This window comes from Photinus pyralis, unplaced genomic scaffold, assembly GCF_008802855.1.
Source record: "Photinus pyralis isolate 1611_PpyrPB1 unplaced genomic scaffold, Ppyr1.3 Ppyr1.4_LG8, whole genome shotgun sequence".
NCBI lineage: Eukaryota > Metazoa > Arthropoda > Insecta > Coleoptera > Lampyridae > Photinus > Photinus pyralis.
In genome coordinates this window covers 13264461-13284913 of record NW_022170819.1, presented here as the reverse complement: position 1 = coordinate 13284913, position 20453 = coordinate 13264461, and the positions used below count along the sequence as shown (strand labels likewise).

The 20453-nt window shown below is 37.6% G+C and overlaps 1 protein-coding gene across 1 annotated transcript; it reads right to left on the bottom strand.

Annotated features, from left to right (window-relative positions):
• Positions 1-1587: 1587 nt before the first annotated feature.
• Positions 1588-10370, bottom strand: LOC116177898 (androgen-induced gene 1 protein-like). Its single transcript, XM_031497065.1, has 4 exons — positions 10109-10370; positions 2624-2805; positions 2390-2494; positions 1588-2340 (listed from the first exon to the last, which is right to left on the bottom strand). Exons 2-4 carry the CDS (start codon positions 2759-2761, stop codon positions 1903-1905), a joined length of 681 nt encoding a protein of 226 aa, XP_031352925.1. The 5' UTR covers positions 2762-2805; positions 10109-10370; the 3' UTR covers positions 1588-1902.
• Positions 10371-20453: the final 10083 nt, after the last annotated feature.

Here is a 20453-nt window from a genome sequence, read left to right as displayed (position 1 = left end):
CGCGAAGCGTCATTTTAAACACGACGACTCATTAGATACAGATTGGTGCCCGTTCGTGTGTTTGCGGCCATTATAACACGCCCGAAGTTTCATTAAACAAGGCTTGAATTTTGTTGACTAAATCAAGTTGGTAGTTTGACGTTTGTAATTTTGACATTCATCGTAAGGCTGCTTTTCAAAAAAGGACACAGAGAATGATAATGGAGAAAAACTGTTCCTTCCAAAATAACGAAGCGTCAACAGAATTCTCATAGAAACAGTATACCTAGTATGTGACGTGTTTTATAAACTTCTCTAGAAACTCGTGTCTAAAGTGTCGTTTATAAAACTTGATACATAATATACGAGTACTATTTTTACTCCTATACTTTAATTGACAAATTAAACATTTGCCACCTGCATTTAAATGATAGTCATTTCGATACAAATTTTTATTAAGACACAAGTTTACGACCAATAGAATTGCAAATCAAAGTTGTCATATCATTGACAGATTTAAAATTTATTAGTTTTGACAGCTGCTGGGCTCCCACTTCCCATACAAACGTAGATTTCAATCGGCGTTCATTAAATTTGACAGTGACACTCCGCTGGAAGGCATTACGATGACTGCACATGCTTTAAGGTCCTTGACTTAACTACCTGCACACAATAAAAATTTTGGACCGCTTTTGAAGCCATCGTGAAATTATCTCTTAATAGATCGTCATAGTGTATGAAACTCGCATTTAATGGCTATTAAGATACTCATAATCATTACGAAACTCGCCAAGGCTCGTTTCGCAATTCTCAAACTCGTGCCTTACATTAAATGCTCATTGCATAATATACTAATTTTTACCACCCCTCCCGTTACTAAGGGAGGTATTGCATTGGAGTAAAGACCTCCCGCTTTTACATGAATCAAACAAAATCTTGATTATGTCCGCCTGCCTGTCGGTCTGATGGTCTGTGGATCTGTCTGCCTGTAATCTCATTTCTGGCTACACGGCTGAACTGATTGGAACCAAATTTAGTACACATATTCTTAGACATGAAAGAAAGGTCTGAAAAGCTTTTGGGTTTCCTGTGTTTTTTATTTTTTGCAAATGTTGGGTCACTGGCACAACATGTTATACAATGGGAAAGCACTTAGGGAACAAGGGGTGTGGCGTCACCTGACTCATAAATTGAACGATAAAGATCGGACCAGTAAGGGTTTGTTCCGTTTATGCAGCAGTCAAGCTAACCCTGAAGAGTGAGCAGTAGTGGTTGTGGCATCGAGCGCAGGTGCAGTTTGTTCAGCTTTTCGGCAAAAATCATGCGCGGTATTAGGGGTTTATTCAAAACGAGATGATTCTGGCGGGTTCTGTGACGTAATAAGCCCGACCAATCAGCTGTTAGAACCATTCAGATGACATACGACTTGGCAATATTGCAGGAGCCTCTTAAAACGTCAAATCCGCATAACGTCAGACCCTCGCACAAGGTTGCCGGCTCACTTCTACGTGATTGGTTGTAGGTTTGTGACGTATTTAGACTGAAGCGTTTCAAATTCGGACTAAAAACACAGCTTTTCAATAATTTATTTTGGGTTTATTTTACTCGTAAATAAAAATTGAAGACACACGGATCTTTTTATTTTTATTGTACTTTGTAGATCAGAAATAAAGAATGAAGCCGGGATGCCCCTATTAAACATGTTGACGTGATTTTCGCTAAATCAAATCAATCCGCTAGTATGTTTTACCTTTCCAAAAAATGTGATTTAAGTACTTGACCTTTCACTTTATTTGCAAAATGTATTTGATAATATTCATTACAAATTAAACGGAGGTAAGTACGGGGGGTTTTGAAACCTCCTTCGTTTGTAGTTTTGCAACAAAAGTGACTAAACGTTAATAGATTTTGCTCGAAACGAATTTAAGCTTTTTGTTTTCTTTTTTTAACCGCGCTTCTCCATATGCCGTTATTCAATTGCTCGCCGAGTAGGTTCAGCAAAATTCCTAGTCCCATTGAGAACGTAAAAAATAGCAGGCGTTGGGGGAAGCCCAACATTTCCAAGAAGGGGTATACCCATACGCCGGTACGCGCACGAACAACATGTAACCACCCTATATAAGTGCCGAGAAAGACTGCAGTCATAGTGACCCCAGTTTTCCGTGAAGGATACGCGTGGTACGATGCATACATTTGTACTATCACGAAGACCATGGGACTGGTATGCACCGCATGGTTTAACCATGATGAATGCTGCGATTCCAGCGCCCGCGGAAAAATAAGTTCTCTGTCTATCGCGTAAATGCCCCAGAACATTAGACTAACGAACAGTGCCATTGGAAACGCTATTCCAGCCATAATCTACAACTGATTGATTAGAAAGTACCTGCCGTATAGCTGTTATACTTACAGTATCGCGAAGTTTGCGAATGGGAGGTTTCGATTTGGGGTTGATTTCGTTACTTCCGATGAAGCTGTTCAGTAGACATATCGCGATAAATGCTGTTTGTAGTAGCTGTAAACATTTTTTATTTTATTCTTTTACTACTAAGTAATTTTCTTTGAGTTGTGACTCAAAATTATGACTTTGAAGTCGGAAATTGAAATCACAATAGCTTGGGCTGTGCGTAGATATACGTCTTACCATATTCCACATTGTTAAAAAGCGAAGCGGGCCCTTCAAAAAGTCGGTTAGATTTGTTGTTGCATGCCACAAAGCGAACATAAAATAAAATAGTGTAACTCCATAAACCATTCGAGTAAGCATTTTGAAAGGACACATAAATTAGCTCGGTCGATGTTTCATTCGCGATATCTCCGTGCTTACTAAAAAGTGATTTGCAATAATTCAGCTAGACTGGGCTATCTACTCTAAATATAACGATGTTGAACTTTGGAGGTACTTCATAACGGTATCTCGCTCATGTGTCATGATGAACGATGTATTCAATCCAGAGCCATGGAGAATACTAGGTTCTTTCGTTCAAACTGAGTGTATATGGTTACTTAAGCTGAAACCCTCCGAAAAATTGAAGAATTTCGTTTCGTTGTTTCAGTAACAATTCTTTTTGTAAAGGATGATACTAGAGATGATTTGAACGTCAACTTCTGTACGTAAACACTATAAAGTGCCCATTTTAATATGCTTCCAATTGGCCCTTTTCTAATTTTTTCCAATTCTCTTTCAAAATTCAATATTATTGTTGCTGCTAGAGCTCTTACCACATTACTTTGTGCTGGTTTTGTGCTTGTATTTGTGCGCCCACTTCTACATTTGGTTGCCTCACTATTAATGAAGATCTGGCATTTTTAATCTGGGACACTTTTACGTGATCAATTTTCGTTTTGTGTTCCCAGCCGTTATGTTTTGTGCGACAATATACTAACAGAGACACGTAGAAAGATGCGGTTTTTTAATTAATAGTTTACAATATGGGACGAAAAGAAAAACAAGTCTAATTTGTGCAGATAAGGCGCATTAGTAGCATGATAGCGATGTTTACTTTCTTGGTTCCGTTCTGGAAATATAAGGGAATATACCGGGTGATCGAAAAAAACTGCAGACAATTTAAATTTGGCTCTTTAAGTTTTTAGTGTTTTTTTACTTAAGGAATTGGCAAACGTGTTTAGAAGGTGGTTTATTTATGCATTAATTGTCATCCATTGGCGTAGTTTTTTTATGTGAATTTTATTTTCTAATCTTCGTACTGTGATCCAGGCGTTTTAAAGCAAACAGCTCTTTTTAAAGGTCTTTGCACGTGCATCATTTCGTAAAGGTACGTACATTAGGAGAAACTACATTATAAGGATCATGTAACCTTACTTTTTAGGCTTAAAGGCTTTAAAGGGGATGACTTTTGATGCACAATTGAAAGGCGCACACGTTTAGAAGATGCTCATATTCGACTCAGTTGTGCTTACTGCAATTCAACGATAAATGTGCTACTTACCACGATGTCGAAGGTGTAAAAAAAACGTAGCCCCAAGAAATCGTTTTCGAAAATTCTCTAATGAAGCTGGTGGTGGTATAACAATGTGAACGATAACATCCCTATTTGTTATTCTTACAGACTTACCGCATAATATGTGGCACAAACTTTTACACAGAGATATCGGAATGTTTTCATCCAGTTTTGATGACGTTCATTTATGAGAATACCTTGATACGTCCTATTGTATGTAAGCAACTGAAATGAGCTTTACGGTGATGGTTTAATTGGTATCTATGACTATCGCTCGGGCAACGTTGGAATAGATATTTGAATACATGAACCGGAGCGTGCAACTGAGCTTGATAAATTAATTTTTTTTAAATTAATTAATTGTGATTATTGTTTAGTGATCCATTAAATTGATCCACCACTCCTTTTAAATAAATGACATTTGGTATGTTACCAACTTTGTAAATGTTTAGTTTTCCGCGAAATTCAAACTGTCCGCTCTACTTTCCGATCACCCGGTGTTGGATGACGATTCCCCTTCGAAGAGGAGGACTATGGTTGGTAGAAATTAATTCCTTTGGTTGAGACCTTTCATTAGAGTACCTACCGTGAAGGATAAAACCATCCATCCTCCCCCATCCCCTCTTTTGATAAGGGTTCAGAAAAAAGAGCGATAGTTGGTAGAAAACGATTCCTTTCGTTGAGACCTTTAATTAGAATACCATGAAGCGTAAAACGTGTGTCCCCCCTCCCCCCACCACTTTTAGTTCACAACGGCAGAAGTGGGTCCGGACGAACGGACGGACGGACGGACAAAACGCATTTAAAGAATATTAAATTCTAAGGGCAAAAGGTATTACGCTTTTGCATCTTTCTAAAATTCCTATCCCAAAAGACGGTATACCAGTACCACTATAGAAAGGCGTGAAAAAGTTCCAATTTCAATAATATCCCGCATGTGGCCGTTCTTCAAGGTGACAATAACGAATACAAAATTAATTTATGAAGTGTTGAACTACAATTCTTTTTACGGAGAGTAAAACGCTAAGAATATCATGACATTTGTAGGATGCACTCTTTACGCATGTTATAAGATCTCCAGATATCCAATTCTGTTCAAATCAGTTCTTGGAATTTTGGAGAATTGACAAAATCGAAAAGAGAAAACCCACGGAAAGCCCTGAATTTTGTACTCCTATATTGTTATGTCATGCGGACGTTTTTATGTACAGTAATGAGTGCAATTTAAATTTTTTTAAGGTTAAATGTGGTCGCTAATATATATGTTTCAATTCTGTTTAAATAACCACCTTGTATCTTGTATATTTTATTTCAGTTATATTACGTGTTAAAAGATTAGGGGCATCTGGAAATAATTGCGTAGTAATTTGTAAGAGCATATCTCTTTTAAATCCGCGGATAATAATTAGTTCGTTATCGCTGCGTAAAAACTTGAAGATAACCAGGTGTGAAAGTTATAATTCGAGTTAAGCTAGAGCCTTTTTTTGGGTTGTGTTTCGTGAGCGAGTGGTCCTGAAATACGGTCCTGACTTTTGAAATACGTTTGTGAGATTGTGGCGTCGTTGAGTCGTAGGATGTGGCGGAATTGGTTCAAATTACGGGAAACATTTTGGCTATTTTCATCATTATCCGAGTTACTGAGTCGTGTGGTAATTGCTGAATAAGCGAGAAATTATTCTACTTTGAGTCGATTTATGAGCTTCAAGCAATCTGATTGGAAATATAAAATTATTTTTTTTTGTAAAAAAGGTTTGGGTTACAGGAGTAAGGAGTAAAGCAGTGCGAAGCTGGCTGTTCAGAGGGAACCGTTAAGCAATTAGCGTGTAACGTGAAGTCGGTCACCTGTAAATTACCGTAGAGTGGTTTTGTTTTGTACGAATTTCGCGCTGTGCCGTGAGCGATTAAGTTAACCACACTTAATTTAGGGCAAGGTAATTTTATATACTGTCTTCAAGATAAAGGTGTCTATCATGGGGATCTCGGCAATCATAGAAGATACGAAGATGGTCAAATTAGGGAAAAGTATGCCCAAAAAATTAAAATATGGTTGAGAACGTGTATTATTTGCGGAGATATTTTGTGCGACTACGGTAAGTGTAACGGAATTTCCCTATACATAAATTTTAAAGATTGCAGAAGCTAATTAATTTTATCAACCGGAAGAAGTAGGAGAAAAGGTAAATTTGTAACATCTGTTACATAAGTACGTGTAAAGTAAGCGCGTAAAATTGCAAATTAAAGTTTTTGGTGACCTTCATTTATAAGGTATAATTTACGGTATAACGGTGTTATTTTTCTCGGAAGTATTTTGTGTTGCCTATGCTCTTGTTGTCCACTCTTCTGTCCAGTCGTCCTTGGTTTTGATAAAATTCCTTCGCTTCTTATCTTTTCTTTTCCGGTCACTTTTGACTAAGAGATTGTCGTGTGCATTTGCTACATCTTCATTTTGTGAGAAAATTTTAAGCCCTTAAATTTGGAAGGATCAACTTACTTTGAAGATTCAATTACCTAAATTTATTACCAAAAGGGGGTTCTATTCTTTCCCTTGGGAATATTTTGGGTTTTCGCCAAGCGGACCTGGAAGCACATGTGGCACCGATCATTACTTTGGCTCGTTTAACGCCGTTAGAGGTTCGTACTGCATTCCTTTGCTTTTCCTAATTCAACTTTATTGTAGCCTTTTCTTTTGGTGTATCATCTATAACTATAATATACTATACCAGACGGTAACGTAACTCGTGGAAAGTCATTCCGCCACCCCTGGTGCGGACATATCACACCTACCATCAGCTTGATGCCTGAGTTCCGGATTCCAACTTTGACGACACAGTCGTTGCGGTATCGTTCGTTTGTTCCTGTCACCATCGTTTTCTACGGCGAGCTTCCGACAACCCGGTGGAAGCGGTACGCTTGCCTGCCACCAGTCAACTGAAAGGTCAGCTGTTCAATTTTTATGAAAATATTGTATGCGACTTACTCCAGAAGCCACCCTCGACGTAGATATCCTTGGTAACTTATTTTGTGTTCCTTCATTCCTGGTTCCGTCCTGAATTTCTTTTTTCTGTCCTATCATTGTTCCAGACATAATTATTTTTCTCCACCATAATCTGAGTATTTACCTATATTCTTAGAAAAATTACGGTAAATACGAACAATAGTGGAATTTTTAACCCGCAATGGTTAGAGTTGCGCGACCGTAAATAAAGTTGAATTGCGAAATAGTGCACATTGTTGCGAATACAGACTATAAAAGTAGCTTGATCCAGGGAGGATGAAAAATACGAAAAAAAAATATTATTCGCGCTATAAACCCAAGGGCGTGAAGTTAGTATCATAATAATTTATTGTAATAGCAGCGTTTCAGTTGGTCTTGGTTCAAAAGCACATAGAAAAAGTATCTGTACAAAAAGTATGACCGTACCCTAACAATTATACACGTAATAATTACTTCCGGGCTATGAGGTACTTCTGTGGGGTCTCCTTTAGAGCCTTGATGCAAAACCTTTTTGACCTTCTCAATTGTCCCGACACGATGACTCTTTTAAAGGAGATTTCAAGCGAAGGAACAGGAAAAAATCCGTGGGCTGTAGGGTGATTGGGAAATCATTGTAACCTGCCAAGAAGCTTGTCAGGAGGAAAGTGGTGAGGGCTGGTGCGTTATCATGGTGGATGGGATGTTAGGCCGGACCCTTCGTTTGAGTCTTTTGAGCACTTTCCCGTAGAATTTGGCTGTAGTTGTACCATGTGGAATAACATCATGATGGACGATTCCCCTAATGTCAAAGAGCATCGTCTTGACCTTTGACTTGCTTATTTTGGCCTTCTCCGTGGGAGGGGAAGCCAAGGTGTGCCACTAAACACTTTGTCTTTTGTTTCGCGATCATATTCGAACACCCAAAACCTTTCCCAAAACTCATCACCTGTGATGAAATTCTGCAAAAAGCGGAGGTCGTTGTCGCACAAATCCAAATCCACAAGATCCAAGTTTTTGGCCGTCTGTTAAAATTCCTGGCACCATTTTCGCGCGCACTTTACGCTTGCTGGAAAACTGTTTTTCTGCTCTATTGAAACAAAACGGTTTTAACGCGTTACGCCTTATAGCCGCTTCGCAATCAACTAAATGACATTACTTTTGGGACAGACACTGCCAAAAACCCTAAAAACATGCGTCAGTCGTGCAAAAGCTTTCAAAGCCCATACTAACCCATAGCGCTACGTTGATTCTGGTCAAAAGGAGCACTAACAAAAAGGTTTGATAAGCCGAAGATCACCTTAAAAAACCTTATAAGTAATTAAGAAAGTACCCAAAACGAACAATATAGCGGCAATCAGAAACGGAAGTTCAGAATCAATTATATTAAACAAAATCAATTATTCTATCATTCCACAAAAACAGTAAGATACTCCAACACGGTCGGCAACAGAAAAGAGCGCCAAACGAAAATTTGAATGAACGGAGTTGAAAAGATGTCTGCATTTGCGAGACCTGCAAAATTCCTAAGATATCCGTTCAAATTTAAATCCAAAAAAAAAAAAAAGTGCAACAAAAATCATCACTTGCCAATTGCCATAACCTTATAACAATTTAAACCGTTACAAGACAGCAGAATAAAGTTAATCGCTCGAAATTAGATTCTATCATCTAATATTTCGAGGCTAAATGAAAAATCCATGCTAGGTAAAATAATTAATTTCTGGAATTCAAAGACGCCATTCATTATACGAGGCTTAGGTAGGTACACACCTAGGTAAGGTGATGCACCTATCGATTCTACCTTTCGCAGGTGACTTGTCAGGTCAACTTGGGAATATGGATGAGCAAAAACTGTCAGTTTCCGTAACAGTCAAGTGACCTGACGATTGCTGTAAAAGTCGATAGGTCACAGATCCACAAGGCACCTGCCGCACTCCACCCTTCGACTTGTAAGTGTGTATGCATTCCTGAGTCTATTGCTACGTTCTCAAACATTTTTAACCAACTGAGATGGACGGTGGACCTGTAGTGTTTTGGTAGGTAGACTTGGCAGGTCACCTGCGACAGGTAGAATTGGCATGTGCATCTGTAGGTGTGTAGGTACCATGATGCCTTTTCAATCATTTGGATCAGCTTATTGGATTAATCGGTATTTCGGGTTTGAACTACCTGATCTGAACCCAGAGGTGTGCCGATTCTAATTTGTTCAGTCACGGAAAAAAAAATCATTTTCCTTGCAAAATTTTGCTTAAAAATGTTCGCTAGCCATAGGCATCATTTTCCAAGAAGGTAACATTAATTTTTATATCCTTACAAAATAGAATCATAATTATAGTACGAGAGGGCATTTCAGGCCAGGTCTTGTAGCTACTCGTTACATCAGATTCTTCAGTTTCTTTTGATTTCTTTGTTTTGCATATCTTTGAAATTCTTCAGATCCACAAGATCTGCTTCCTAATATTCTTCAGAACCATAAGATTTGTGCGAGATCTTCGGTTTCCTCGAACTATATGCCGATTTTTCAGTTTTGGTCACATAATCTTGTGATGCATCTAGACGTTCCAATCAGATCAAGCAAATCTCTATTGCTTTTCAGGGCCCAAAATGTAAAAAAAATTGTTTCTTCAGCCATCGATTGATACCTTAAAAATTGGTTCGATTTTAAAGAGGTGTAGGGGCGGTTAGTCGATAATGAGGTTTATGAATTGCAAGTAGAAAACCGAAAAATGTCCCACAACGTCGAGGTTTTTGGCTCCCAAAGAGTATGCTTATCAACTGTAGAGGTGCTATCTGAGAATACGTGTTTTTTTTACAACAATAAGCTTTTTAGAAATCATTTACAGACCCCCTCTCCTCCCTCCATCTTTCTTTGTTCTAATTTTGCTAGTATATTGGTTAGGTTGAAGCAGTGCCTAAATTACTTCGCAAAACTTTTATATTGAACATAGTCGCCTTTCCTGTTCTTCTACTTACGTATAATCATATAGAAGGATTCACTGCTTCGCGTGAGCGATTAAAAATAGTTATTTATTAGTAAAACAAGAAGCAAAACTAGAGATTTTTGATCTAAGGAAAAAATCAGCGTTCTAGAGTCCTTTGCCTAATTCTGAGACACCACATGCGTCGTGTTCATAATAGAAAAGATCTCACAAGAGTGATATTATCGGATAATGTGAATAGAAACTACCATAACCTGTAAACGTGATGAAGTCTTCTCCTCGAGCGAATAGGGTCGAGATTTTATCTCGAATCCAACATTTCAACGACTGCATTTCTTCGGCGATTTTATTTCATTTTATTATAACCACAATTTGCTCACAATATCTGCATGAAACTACCGAAGCCAACGCACTTACAACACCATAAAATTTGATTGTTATTATAAAACTGTTATAGTCCGATGCACGTATTAGATTATTTATTTCTCTTTCTTCAAAATGAATCGGAGGTCGTCTCGTCCGCAACACGGCGAGAAAAAAAGTAACAGAAGTAAACGTAGAAAAAAGCTTATCTAGTCCGAACTTGATAGATAGAGAATAGGGGGGCCATAAAATGTTACAAACGGCGGCCCACCATTCGCTTTGACACCTTTTTCCGTTTTATCAGATAAAGTAGTACCGTAAATATATATACAACCTGTCGTGGCATCAAATCCTCTTCGGGACTTGAACCATTAACAGCTAAAGTCGCAGACAACATTTTTATATCTACAAATTTTACTATCAACAACTAAATTCTAACACCTACAGACAGGTCAGGAGTTATCTTTATTTTCTAATTTACAGAGGAATTTCGGACTGTTACGTTGGCAACGCGAGCTCTTGTCTTGTCCCCCACCGTCTACCACCAAAAGATAAGCGTCGTTCCTCGCAAAAATTCGTCGACAGAAAAACAAAGAAATCTCGAAGTGCACTATGTAACATAGGCTTGACAATTTTAAAACAACTAAGTTGGCAATAAATAAACTGTGAAGATGGCGCGCGTGGGCCGAACATAAGAGCATCGCGGCTTTAAATCATGGCACCTGGATGGCCATAAACTATTGCCACACACGCCGCCCCAACTTTTAAGTATTTATCGCGGTGACGTTGCAAGTCATATTCGCATCAAACCGAAACTTCCCCCAAAAAAATCAAGCTAATTATAAATTATAATGAACGAATTACTCGACCGAGTTTTAACAAATTGATTTGATAATGAATTGCCGGGAAAATTATAAACTTGTTCCGAAATTAACTCGACCAATTAACTCGTAAAATCTCTTTGTAATCGAACTGCAAGCCGTAGATAAAAATTTTAAAGAGCTCGGTAGCTGTCAGCTTGCATGAGAAAAGGTTTTTAACCACAATTTTCTACATGGCGGATTCGATTTAATTAGGCCTTATCCCGTCGTTATAATCGATCGATCTAAAGGCGTGTTCGTAAATTTTTCCGTCGGTTATTAAATAAATTTTCGCCATCATAAATTAATATTGTTTGTGAGATCGAAGGCGCCTTCGAAAACGTTACAAGTACACACAACGCCGACCCTGATCTTCAATCATCAATCTATCAAATGCGGATAAATGATCAATCGAGCTGAGATTATCATGGGAACCGAAAACGAAATTTCGAGTACCTACTTTAATTTGTTGCTCACGGTTTTTTTTGTAAGCTACCTAACTGTTTTTTTTTCTCTGTAGACTCATTTGTGGAAATTAATTGACTGATGATTCTTTTTTCCAATCTCCTTCTAGACAAGCTTTGCAGCCATTAAGCATTAGTGGATTCATGCTGGTGTTATTCTCAAAATGCTTCATTTGAAGCAAATTCAGGAAGATGAAGAAGAAGATGACACGGATGTACTTAAATGAACATTGTTTACGTTTCATCCATTCGTGCTTCCCTATAGAATAACTATAGACAACACTACCCGCTCGCGTATACTCGATTCTTCAAATAAGTGTGGTTAAGTCCGCATATATTTCGTCGACCATAGCTCCAATTTGTCAATGTGAGATAGAAGGGAGTGTGGTAAAAGCGTCTGGTAAAATTTTTGTCCCCTTTACTAAAACAAATCTGCAATCAATGCAAAAATGTCAATTATAAACACAACATTTAAATGTTTGTACAGTTTACTTCTCTTACAAGTGTAATAATTAGGGCATAAACGGTGACTTATGTCTTAGTGCCAGAACTGTACTCGAAAACTGAGAAAACAGGAAAAGAAGGTGCTGAGATTCTGAACTGCAAACATACTTGAATCCTAAGGATAATGCGGTTAATGCAGTAAGTGCGATAAGCTCCCAGATTAGTGTACAGGAGACCACCTTGGAGCAAAGAGTATTCACTTTCAGATATAAGTACAAAATCATCCATTCCTATTTGTACATAGGCTAAATAACTATTACGCAATTACTTTTAAAGAGAACCGATAGATATTTTTATACAAGTCAAGAAATGTTACAGTACCATACATAAATGGAAATGATGATTTTCCTACAGTACAAATCTGTCCGGCTCTTCTCCTAGAGATAGTAGGTACCTTGGGAATGGATAATAGATAACGGAACTTGGATCTTCGGGAGAACTAACATTAACGTTTTCAGAATTCTTTTCTAGGGGTAAGCTTTTGGTTTAATTTACCAGGCATTGAACCGCCTACGTTTACTCTCTGCCGTCAAGTAACTTTCGTTTTCACAATACGATCTATTACTAACTTATTCCAAATTCAAACGGCAACTGATGTAGATTGTTACGGGCAAGTTTAAAGAAAGTTTATTTTACTTTAACTTCCACGATCGCCATAGGCCAAAGAAACGTACGATTGATTAATTTATTCTTTGAGCGCACGTGTTTTTATGGTTTTTTATTTTATACGTATAATTTTTCTTCCACGGGCCGCATGCATTACGTTTTCGTGGTTCAAAACCGAATGCCCTCATTCTGATCCTCTTGGACTAATCCCTGCTTCTCTGTTTAAATGTTGTACTATACCCCCTTTGTTCTTTTCTCTATTTCGAAATTGACGTTTGTAACCAAAAACAAGAATAAAGAGTATGATTAATAAAACAAGTATAAATTGTGTACAAATCTAGTGCTTATAGTAAATAGTTGGGTTATGAGGTAGAAGCCCTTTATGAGTACGCTCCTCCGACAATCCGCTCTTGAGATATAAGGAATTACCTATAATAGATTACGATAAGGGGTCGAGAAGGAGGGCTATGGTTGGTAGATGTTAATTCCTTTCATCGATGCCTTTCATTAGAGGACCATGGCAAGACGTTTACACTGGCAACAATAATAATAACATTATAATGAAAAAAATAAATGAAAATTTGACTATTCATTATATACAGTGTGTTTATTTTTTTTTATTGAATAATTAAAAGTGTAAAATGAATCAATATGCAGATTCCTACAAATTTAGACAAAATACATTTAAAGCCAAAGAAATGCCATGTCCCCTTGAACTCATTAGACAAAAGAGCAGAACCGATGAAAATTCCGAATCATTGTTTACAGAGAATATAGGTGGAACATCTGGAACAAGAGAAGTAACTGTGGAAAACGGTAAACACATATTTTACATCACGTCTACAATATACCAAAGTTAATAGTCCGAGGAAGTAATCCTTGAATTTGAATTATTTAAATCTGGCGTTAATTTAATGCAACATTTGATAAGCCAAAGAATGGTGAGCTCAAATAGATTTCAAAGCGACTCCACCTCTTTCCCATTTGTGCACAATAACATTCCGCGGTCTCTGCACACGAAATACATTGTTAATTAGCCGGACATTCTTCAGTCCAGAAGGTATCTGAAAGTCCTGGATACGGTAATCTTCGATTAAAGTTTTATTTCGAAATGAATGCCGTTAAGTATCTTTATCACTTCGGTATCCACCGCTGCACGGGCGAAAAAAATTATTACACTCAAAAAAGGCAGATTCGTACACAAAGAATGAATTCACTTACAATGAGTTACAAGCAGGTGCAGGCAACATAATTAACAGCAAAGTAATTTTACTTGAAACTAAGTACATTACCTTTTTGGAATGGCACAAATCTTAGACAGAAGTTGACAAAGCTGGAACAAATTGAACTGTACTGAATAGATGCAGAAACCAAAGTGATGCTACATTTTACCATCTACCTGTATGAACTGAACAAAATGCAAAATCAACAAAACTAAATCAAGACACTACTTCCTGCATACAAGCTATCATATAAAATTTGTAGATATCGAAATTATTACATTCTTTGACAGTAACTGCATTGTTTCGAGGTGTAATTCCGGCGGTGTCTCCATATAAGCCAACGTTACTTGTTTGAAATTTTGAAAGCAGACATCTCAACGTACTACTCCAATCCCTTTTTAGCATCAGGTAAGCGCAATAACGTCACTAACTTCATATACATGGATCCTTCGCGAAAAAATACATTAATTCTGTTTCATCGACGGCTAGCTCATGATTATTAATCTTTATTGGAAATATTCCCAAAGGAGAATAGACCTTACTTTTCTTTTTTACCTGCACCCACATTAATTTCCTTATTTTCGTAAGCAAATCCTCTATTCTCATTCCGTTTCGGGGTCACATTTACAATTGTTGATGTTGTCGTGGTTGTTATTGTTGCCATTATCGTAAATGATGCTCTTTCTTTAGCAAGATGTACAGCGCCCATTCCTGTCCTTTTATATGCTACTTTAATAAAGAAATGAACCAGACCCTCTGGTGGTTTGAACAAACCTTCAGTTCATATACAAACCACTTCGTCTCGGACGCAAAACTTTCATCTTGAAGGCCACGATTAAATTACCCTATTCCGGAACCAAACCACGTTCAAATGACTTTAAACGACCTTGAAACTTCAGGATAGCCTGACAGAAAACCTCCGACCAAATAGCTCGGACGCAAACCTCTCATACTCTAGCGCAACATCAGAGACGCCCATCAGATTACTGTACCCCGGGGCGCAAACCTCCGATCAACTTACATTAACTCTCACGCGCAAATCTCTTGACGCAGGCGCAAACCTCCCTAGCGCAGTTCAGAGCCACTCGATCCTAATGACTTTTCTAGCGATTTTTATCTTGTGTGATTTAGAATTGGCCGTACACTACCATCGACAAGAACCCATGACTCCGCGCAAACCGAATTACTTTAGCTTGGATGCAAACCTCCGATACTTTATCTCGAGCGCAAACCTCGACCCCTTGACCTTGACGTTAGCACAGGCACAAACCTCGCTACCGCAGTTCAAAATCACTCAATTCTAGTGACTTTTTAGGGATTTTCATCTAGTGAGATTTAGAATCGGGCATATATATTACTACTGGTTAAATTAAGCGCATCCCACCTGGTTGTAAGTAAATACGAATTCAAAATTTCGAAATATATATTCACTAAAAAATGATCTACCAAAAATCTGCTTTGTTCTATTATCAGATTACAGGTGCTAGATGTTGAAATTTTACCAACTTGCCCGCCGACTTTCTATCACAACAAACGTAAAACTATCCGATAGTGGTTTACAAGTAATCCCCTAAAACTATGCTAACGATTCGAGGTAAAAATCTCCGCGGATTCGAATGAAAAATTTCTTTGCAGTTTGCGGTTCAGTGCGTTTTTCATCAGCTAAAAGAATCCGTACAAAATACGGGTGATTCACTTAAACAAACTTTTTTATCTGTTCGGCACGAATTCTATTGCGGCTTCATGCCTAACGCCCCCCGAACGACTTAATTCACACCACCTTAATTCTTTTAGAACACTTGGATCAGTTTCACCAATAGAATTCCTTTCTTTCAGCCAATCAAATCATTCGAAACTCGAAATTGCCTGATTTCCCACAGACTGAGCCAAAACGAAAACGCTGCGAAAGAGCGGATCCGATACAGCAGGATTGTCATTGTCATCTAATTTTCATACGCATTTAACTGGCCAGATTTGTACTCAAACAATTCGTCTACAAATTATTACAAAATTTAGAAAAAAATCTGCCCTATAATAATGCAACTCTCCATATTTTGTATTCCGTAATTTGCGCAACCCCATGAAAATTCTCGCACACACCCATGTGCCCTTTTTACTAAGTAATACAAAATTTCAAAAAAATCGAATTAAATCAAATGGGTTATAGGGCTTCCGTTACAATGATATACATTGATTAATGATACGTGCACAGCTAGGTTATCTACGAGGTTATCTATGATAAGTATGTAATAACATTCACGTCTGCATTTTGTATTTAAACAATGGAATAATTGTAACTACCACTAGATAGCACTGTATAATGCAGCAATAATTCGATAATATTTCGTTGTAGAGATCTCGATCGATTTATAAAATGAGATATTCAAAGGAAATTCATAAATTATCGAATTCAGAAATGACTTTCAGCTTTCAGACTACGCGATGCAGGAATAGCACGATAATACGAATATCATGCTGAAAACCCGAAAATTCTACGATATTCCTTTGGCCGGATCTCGATCGATTTATAAAAAACGCCAGAACAGCCGACAGTTAGTGAAACAATAAGCTTATTTTTGAGAATCAGAAATGCGCTCGGTCGAAGAACGTGCTTTTATCACAAACTAGTTGATACATATGGTGGACTGGCATAGCTTTTGCTACTAATTCATTTGACGCGTTAATTATTCTGCAGCGATGTTTGTGGAATATGCTTGTATTGCCGAATTTACCATTCAACAACAAATTAGCGCACGATTTTGACACATAGTGTACATGGTGTTGTTATTACAACAAAAATACAAACATCAACGAAATAATCCACAAATCGGCCAATAATAGTTATTTATGTATCAAGGGCATTAAGGCGATATTTATGCCGAGGGCGACAGAGCCCGAGGGCCTCTGGCCCGAGGGATTGTAAGTCGCCCGAGGGTTAAATATCGAGTAATGCCTGAGGTGCATACAACATTTTATTTGTCATCGTTTCAAATAATGCATTTCCAATATACAAATGTAATGATTATTGTTAGTGCTTCATACGAATCAAGTAGCATCTTTTTTTATTACATAACTCCGTCAATATATTTGACAGGCAGTTTGAGGGCATAATGAGAGGGCATAATGGATTGTCATCTCATTATTCCCTCTCATTATGCCCTCGGGCGTCATAGACTGCTTTATATATCTCATATGACAGATATAATTGACATATAATAGGCAAATGAAAAATAAAGGGCATTAATCGTAGTCAACTTATCCCCATCATAATTTTTGAGATAAATGAGGTCTCGCATTATGAGCGCAAATACGTGTAGTTACCCTGGCATTCATTGTGTAATGCCGCCCTTCTCTACCTTTGTTGAGCCGATAAAGGTTTCGTTCTGTTTCATTTGGCCCAGTTTCTATTGTATTGGTACCGATCTTTCAATTGGCCGTTTCAAACAATATCGTGTGATTTACCTGCAATACCTAATTGATTTGGTAACCGACACGTGCGTGGGATCTGAAACAATGCATATTGAAATGACTACAAGGCACGTCAATGAAAATAAAGATAGAATGTCGCCATAAAAAAGCCATCGAAAAATCCGAATTTACAAAAACTCTGTATACCTGTTCGAAATCAACTTCTTGTATCTTTCAGTTTCTGTCATTCAAATCAACAAGCCATTAATTTCTGATGAGCAGGTTAAAAGTCGCCACCAAAAGCAGTTTGTGCGCGCGAGAGGTAGGTACAAAAAAATTCTACAAATTTTTAGGTTATAGAATCAATTCTTGGGCTCGAACGTATTTTGCATATTCAATACACGTCTTTGAGGTAGGTGTAAAAAATCGTGATCGGTCCTACACCTACGCCGATGTCAATTATTATTTCTCTACACTTGTAGCGCGCAAAACGTTGCAGCAACTTGCCGAAAGAGGTTGATGGGAGCTCGAGGACGTGAAGAGATTTAATTCGAACGGATTATTATAATTCATAGACTCGTCCACGCTAAATATAATTATTTCTGTAATTATAATGTAACTTTTAGTTGTCAGTGGACGCCCACGCATTTTTTCCACAAATAATACGGCGTAAGCGATTCTTTTTCAAATAGATTTTTCATTCTTTTTCTTCCAAATGATTAAGAGCGATTAAGTAAGCGCTTCGTCAAGGGGGCCCTCATCTATGCTGAATGATTTTTACAAAAACAGGCGACGACGGCTTCGAAAAACCCCCAGATAAACGTGTAACCTAATAGTTTCTTCGATCGATGAGACTTTTGCCATAATGTGATTGATACCCAAAAGATATGATCATTAAGAGGTAGTGAAATCGAGAGTTGTAAAACTAACACGTCCCATTACCTAAACGCATAATTAATATTAATTATAAGTTTTTATTTGCATATAGCGCATGAATATGTATTTCAAAATCAGCATATTTTATTAAAAGTATGCAGACATCTTAATATGTAAGGACACATAAAAGTCGGTCAAGAGACCAGCTGGAGGAAGAAAAACAATGGCAAATAATATTCTTAGATTACAGTGTTGAGATTGTTTAAATGTTCTAATGATAAAATATAAAATATTAAAGGCCGATACACCTTTTACATTTGATATAAGATTGCTTTGTGAAATTTGACTTTGAGCCTGTGTTGAATTCGGCCGCTGAAACAGCACTGCTGAAAAAGATGGTTACTTGTAACCAGGCTTGAGTTTTTTGACATGCACTGAGCGTTTTTTTTTGAAGACTTTCTTTAGTGTGGGCCCTTTACGTTGTTCCCCACTGTATCAGCACCTGTATTTGTTTTTTAAGGTTTTGATGATCTACTCCGGGATTGTCTGAAGAAGATAACGAATATAAACTATGAATGATTCAACATATACTCAAGCAACTCTCCCATGTGATTTTGGAGGCCTCGCAATACGGAAATTGACCGACTTAGTTTACCTTGTTATACTTGCTTCAACACATTCATGAGCGCTTTGGTATCGGACATTTTAGAAACTCAGCTCAATCCTTCGCTGCTTGGTTCACAGACTTTTTGGGAATATGATTTTCTTGAAACTAGATCATGGGACTTGCTGTTTTCTTCAGACCTGCGCTTTACCTCTCCAGAAAGTGGAACACCCAGCTGTAATTTAGAGTCAAAATCTGTAGACGGTGACGGCGGCCATAGTCGCCAGAAGACGACGGAACGGGGGTGCTGCAGCCGACAGCAGAAGTTTTCGCTCTATCTTGCTTCTGGACAAGATGCGGTCGGCGATGTGTTCGTCCGAAAAGCCACCAAATTTTGTCAAAATCGTTACGAACAGAGCATTGGATTATAAAAAAAACTGTTAGTAGTCTTATTTAATTGTCTGTCGAACGCATGCGTGTGGGGTATATGTAAAAAAGGGTCAGTTAGTCCCTCTTTCTTTCAGCGTCATATTTGATTTTGTTTTTCATGTTTTGTGGAATAAATTCTTGCCTTTGTCATTTAAACTATATGTTTAATCGAACCTTACATGCGACTCAGGAGAGAATATTCGTGTCAAATGGTTCTATTCGTGCGTGTACAAGGAAAAAGAATAAAATTCAAGCTTCAAGCTACCTGCACAGATGTTTTGTGGGTGGCTTAGTGACCGTTTGCCATTGCAAATAGTATTTTTTATTTGGCGCCCAACGTGGGGCACATAGCAATCCATTAATAGTTAATTGTAAACAAATAAATCACGTAATTAAATTTATTTAATCAGTCGGATAACGGCCTCATTAACTTACGAATACGAATACGACAATTGCGCATACGATAAAAATATTTTATTCAAATTAGTAATTAGTAATTAGGTATCGATCTCTGTAACTTTGCATTTTTGTGTTAAGAAATGGCCATATCTTCTATTGTGCAATGAAGTTTAAATAGGAGAAATTTAAAAAGAAAGGTGGTCACGACAAAAGGGTTGATTTCTTGGGATCAATTTTATTTAGTTTATATAGGTATATTCAATTTTTCATCGTAATGTTGTAGTTATTGTTTGCAGTCAATCAACTTGTAATGGAAGTTCAAATTTAGATAGTTGCAATAGAATTCATTATAGAGCTAGACGTGGCGTCGGTCTTCTAATATCTTTCAAAAACTTTAATTTTTGCAGTAGAATGTTCGTTTTAATTGACAGGATTTAAGATTTGTCAACACTTTATTGTAACAAGCTGCTACAATACCAGCTAGTAGAGGAGAAGAAGTATTATTATTTTTTTTAAATCTCTTCAATTAAAAATCAACGAATTTTATAGCCACTTGTGCTCTGTTGCTGACGATTGTACGGGAGGCGTCGTGAATACTTTGTGCTATTGGATTCTCTGTGAATAAGTTGCCGATAGAGTGTGTGGAAGAGACTGAGTATACCTGTCGATCGAATGGAAGGACGTAAAGATTGTATGCTAGAATTACGGGGTAGCAAGTGGTGAATTAGTAATTTGTTGACAATCCGACATGATTAGCATCTTTTGAGACATCTGTGTATAAAATGTTGTCGAAGTTATTGGATTGCACTAGTTTTTGGAAAAGTTGTATATACCTACAGGTTGTGAATCCTCCGGTGATTTTA

Bases quoted from the DNA above. Each gene is read 5' to 3' on its own strand.
- LOC116177898 (XM_031497065.1), bottom strand. From the start codon at position 2,761: ATGTGTCCTTTCAAAATGCTTACTCGAATGGTTTATGGAGTTACACTA. The intron at 2,495-2,623 runs GTAAGACGTATA...AAATGTTTACAG, and splicing joins TTTTAACAATGTGGAATATG to CTACTACAAACAGCATTTAT. The intron at 2,341-2,389 runs GTAAGTATAACA...AATCAGTTGTAG, and splicing joins TTCGCAAACTTCGCGATACT to ATTATGGCTGGAATAGCGTT.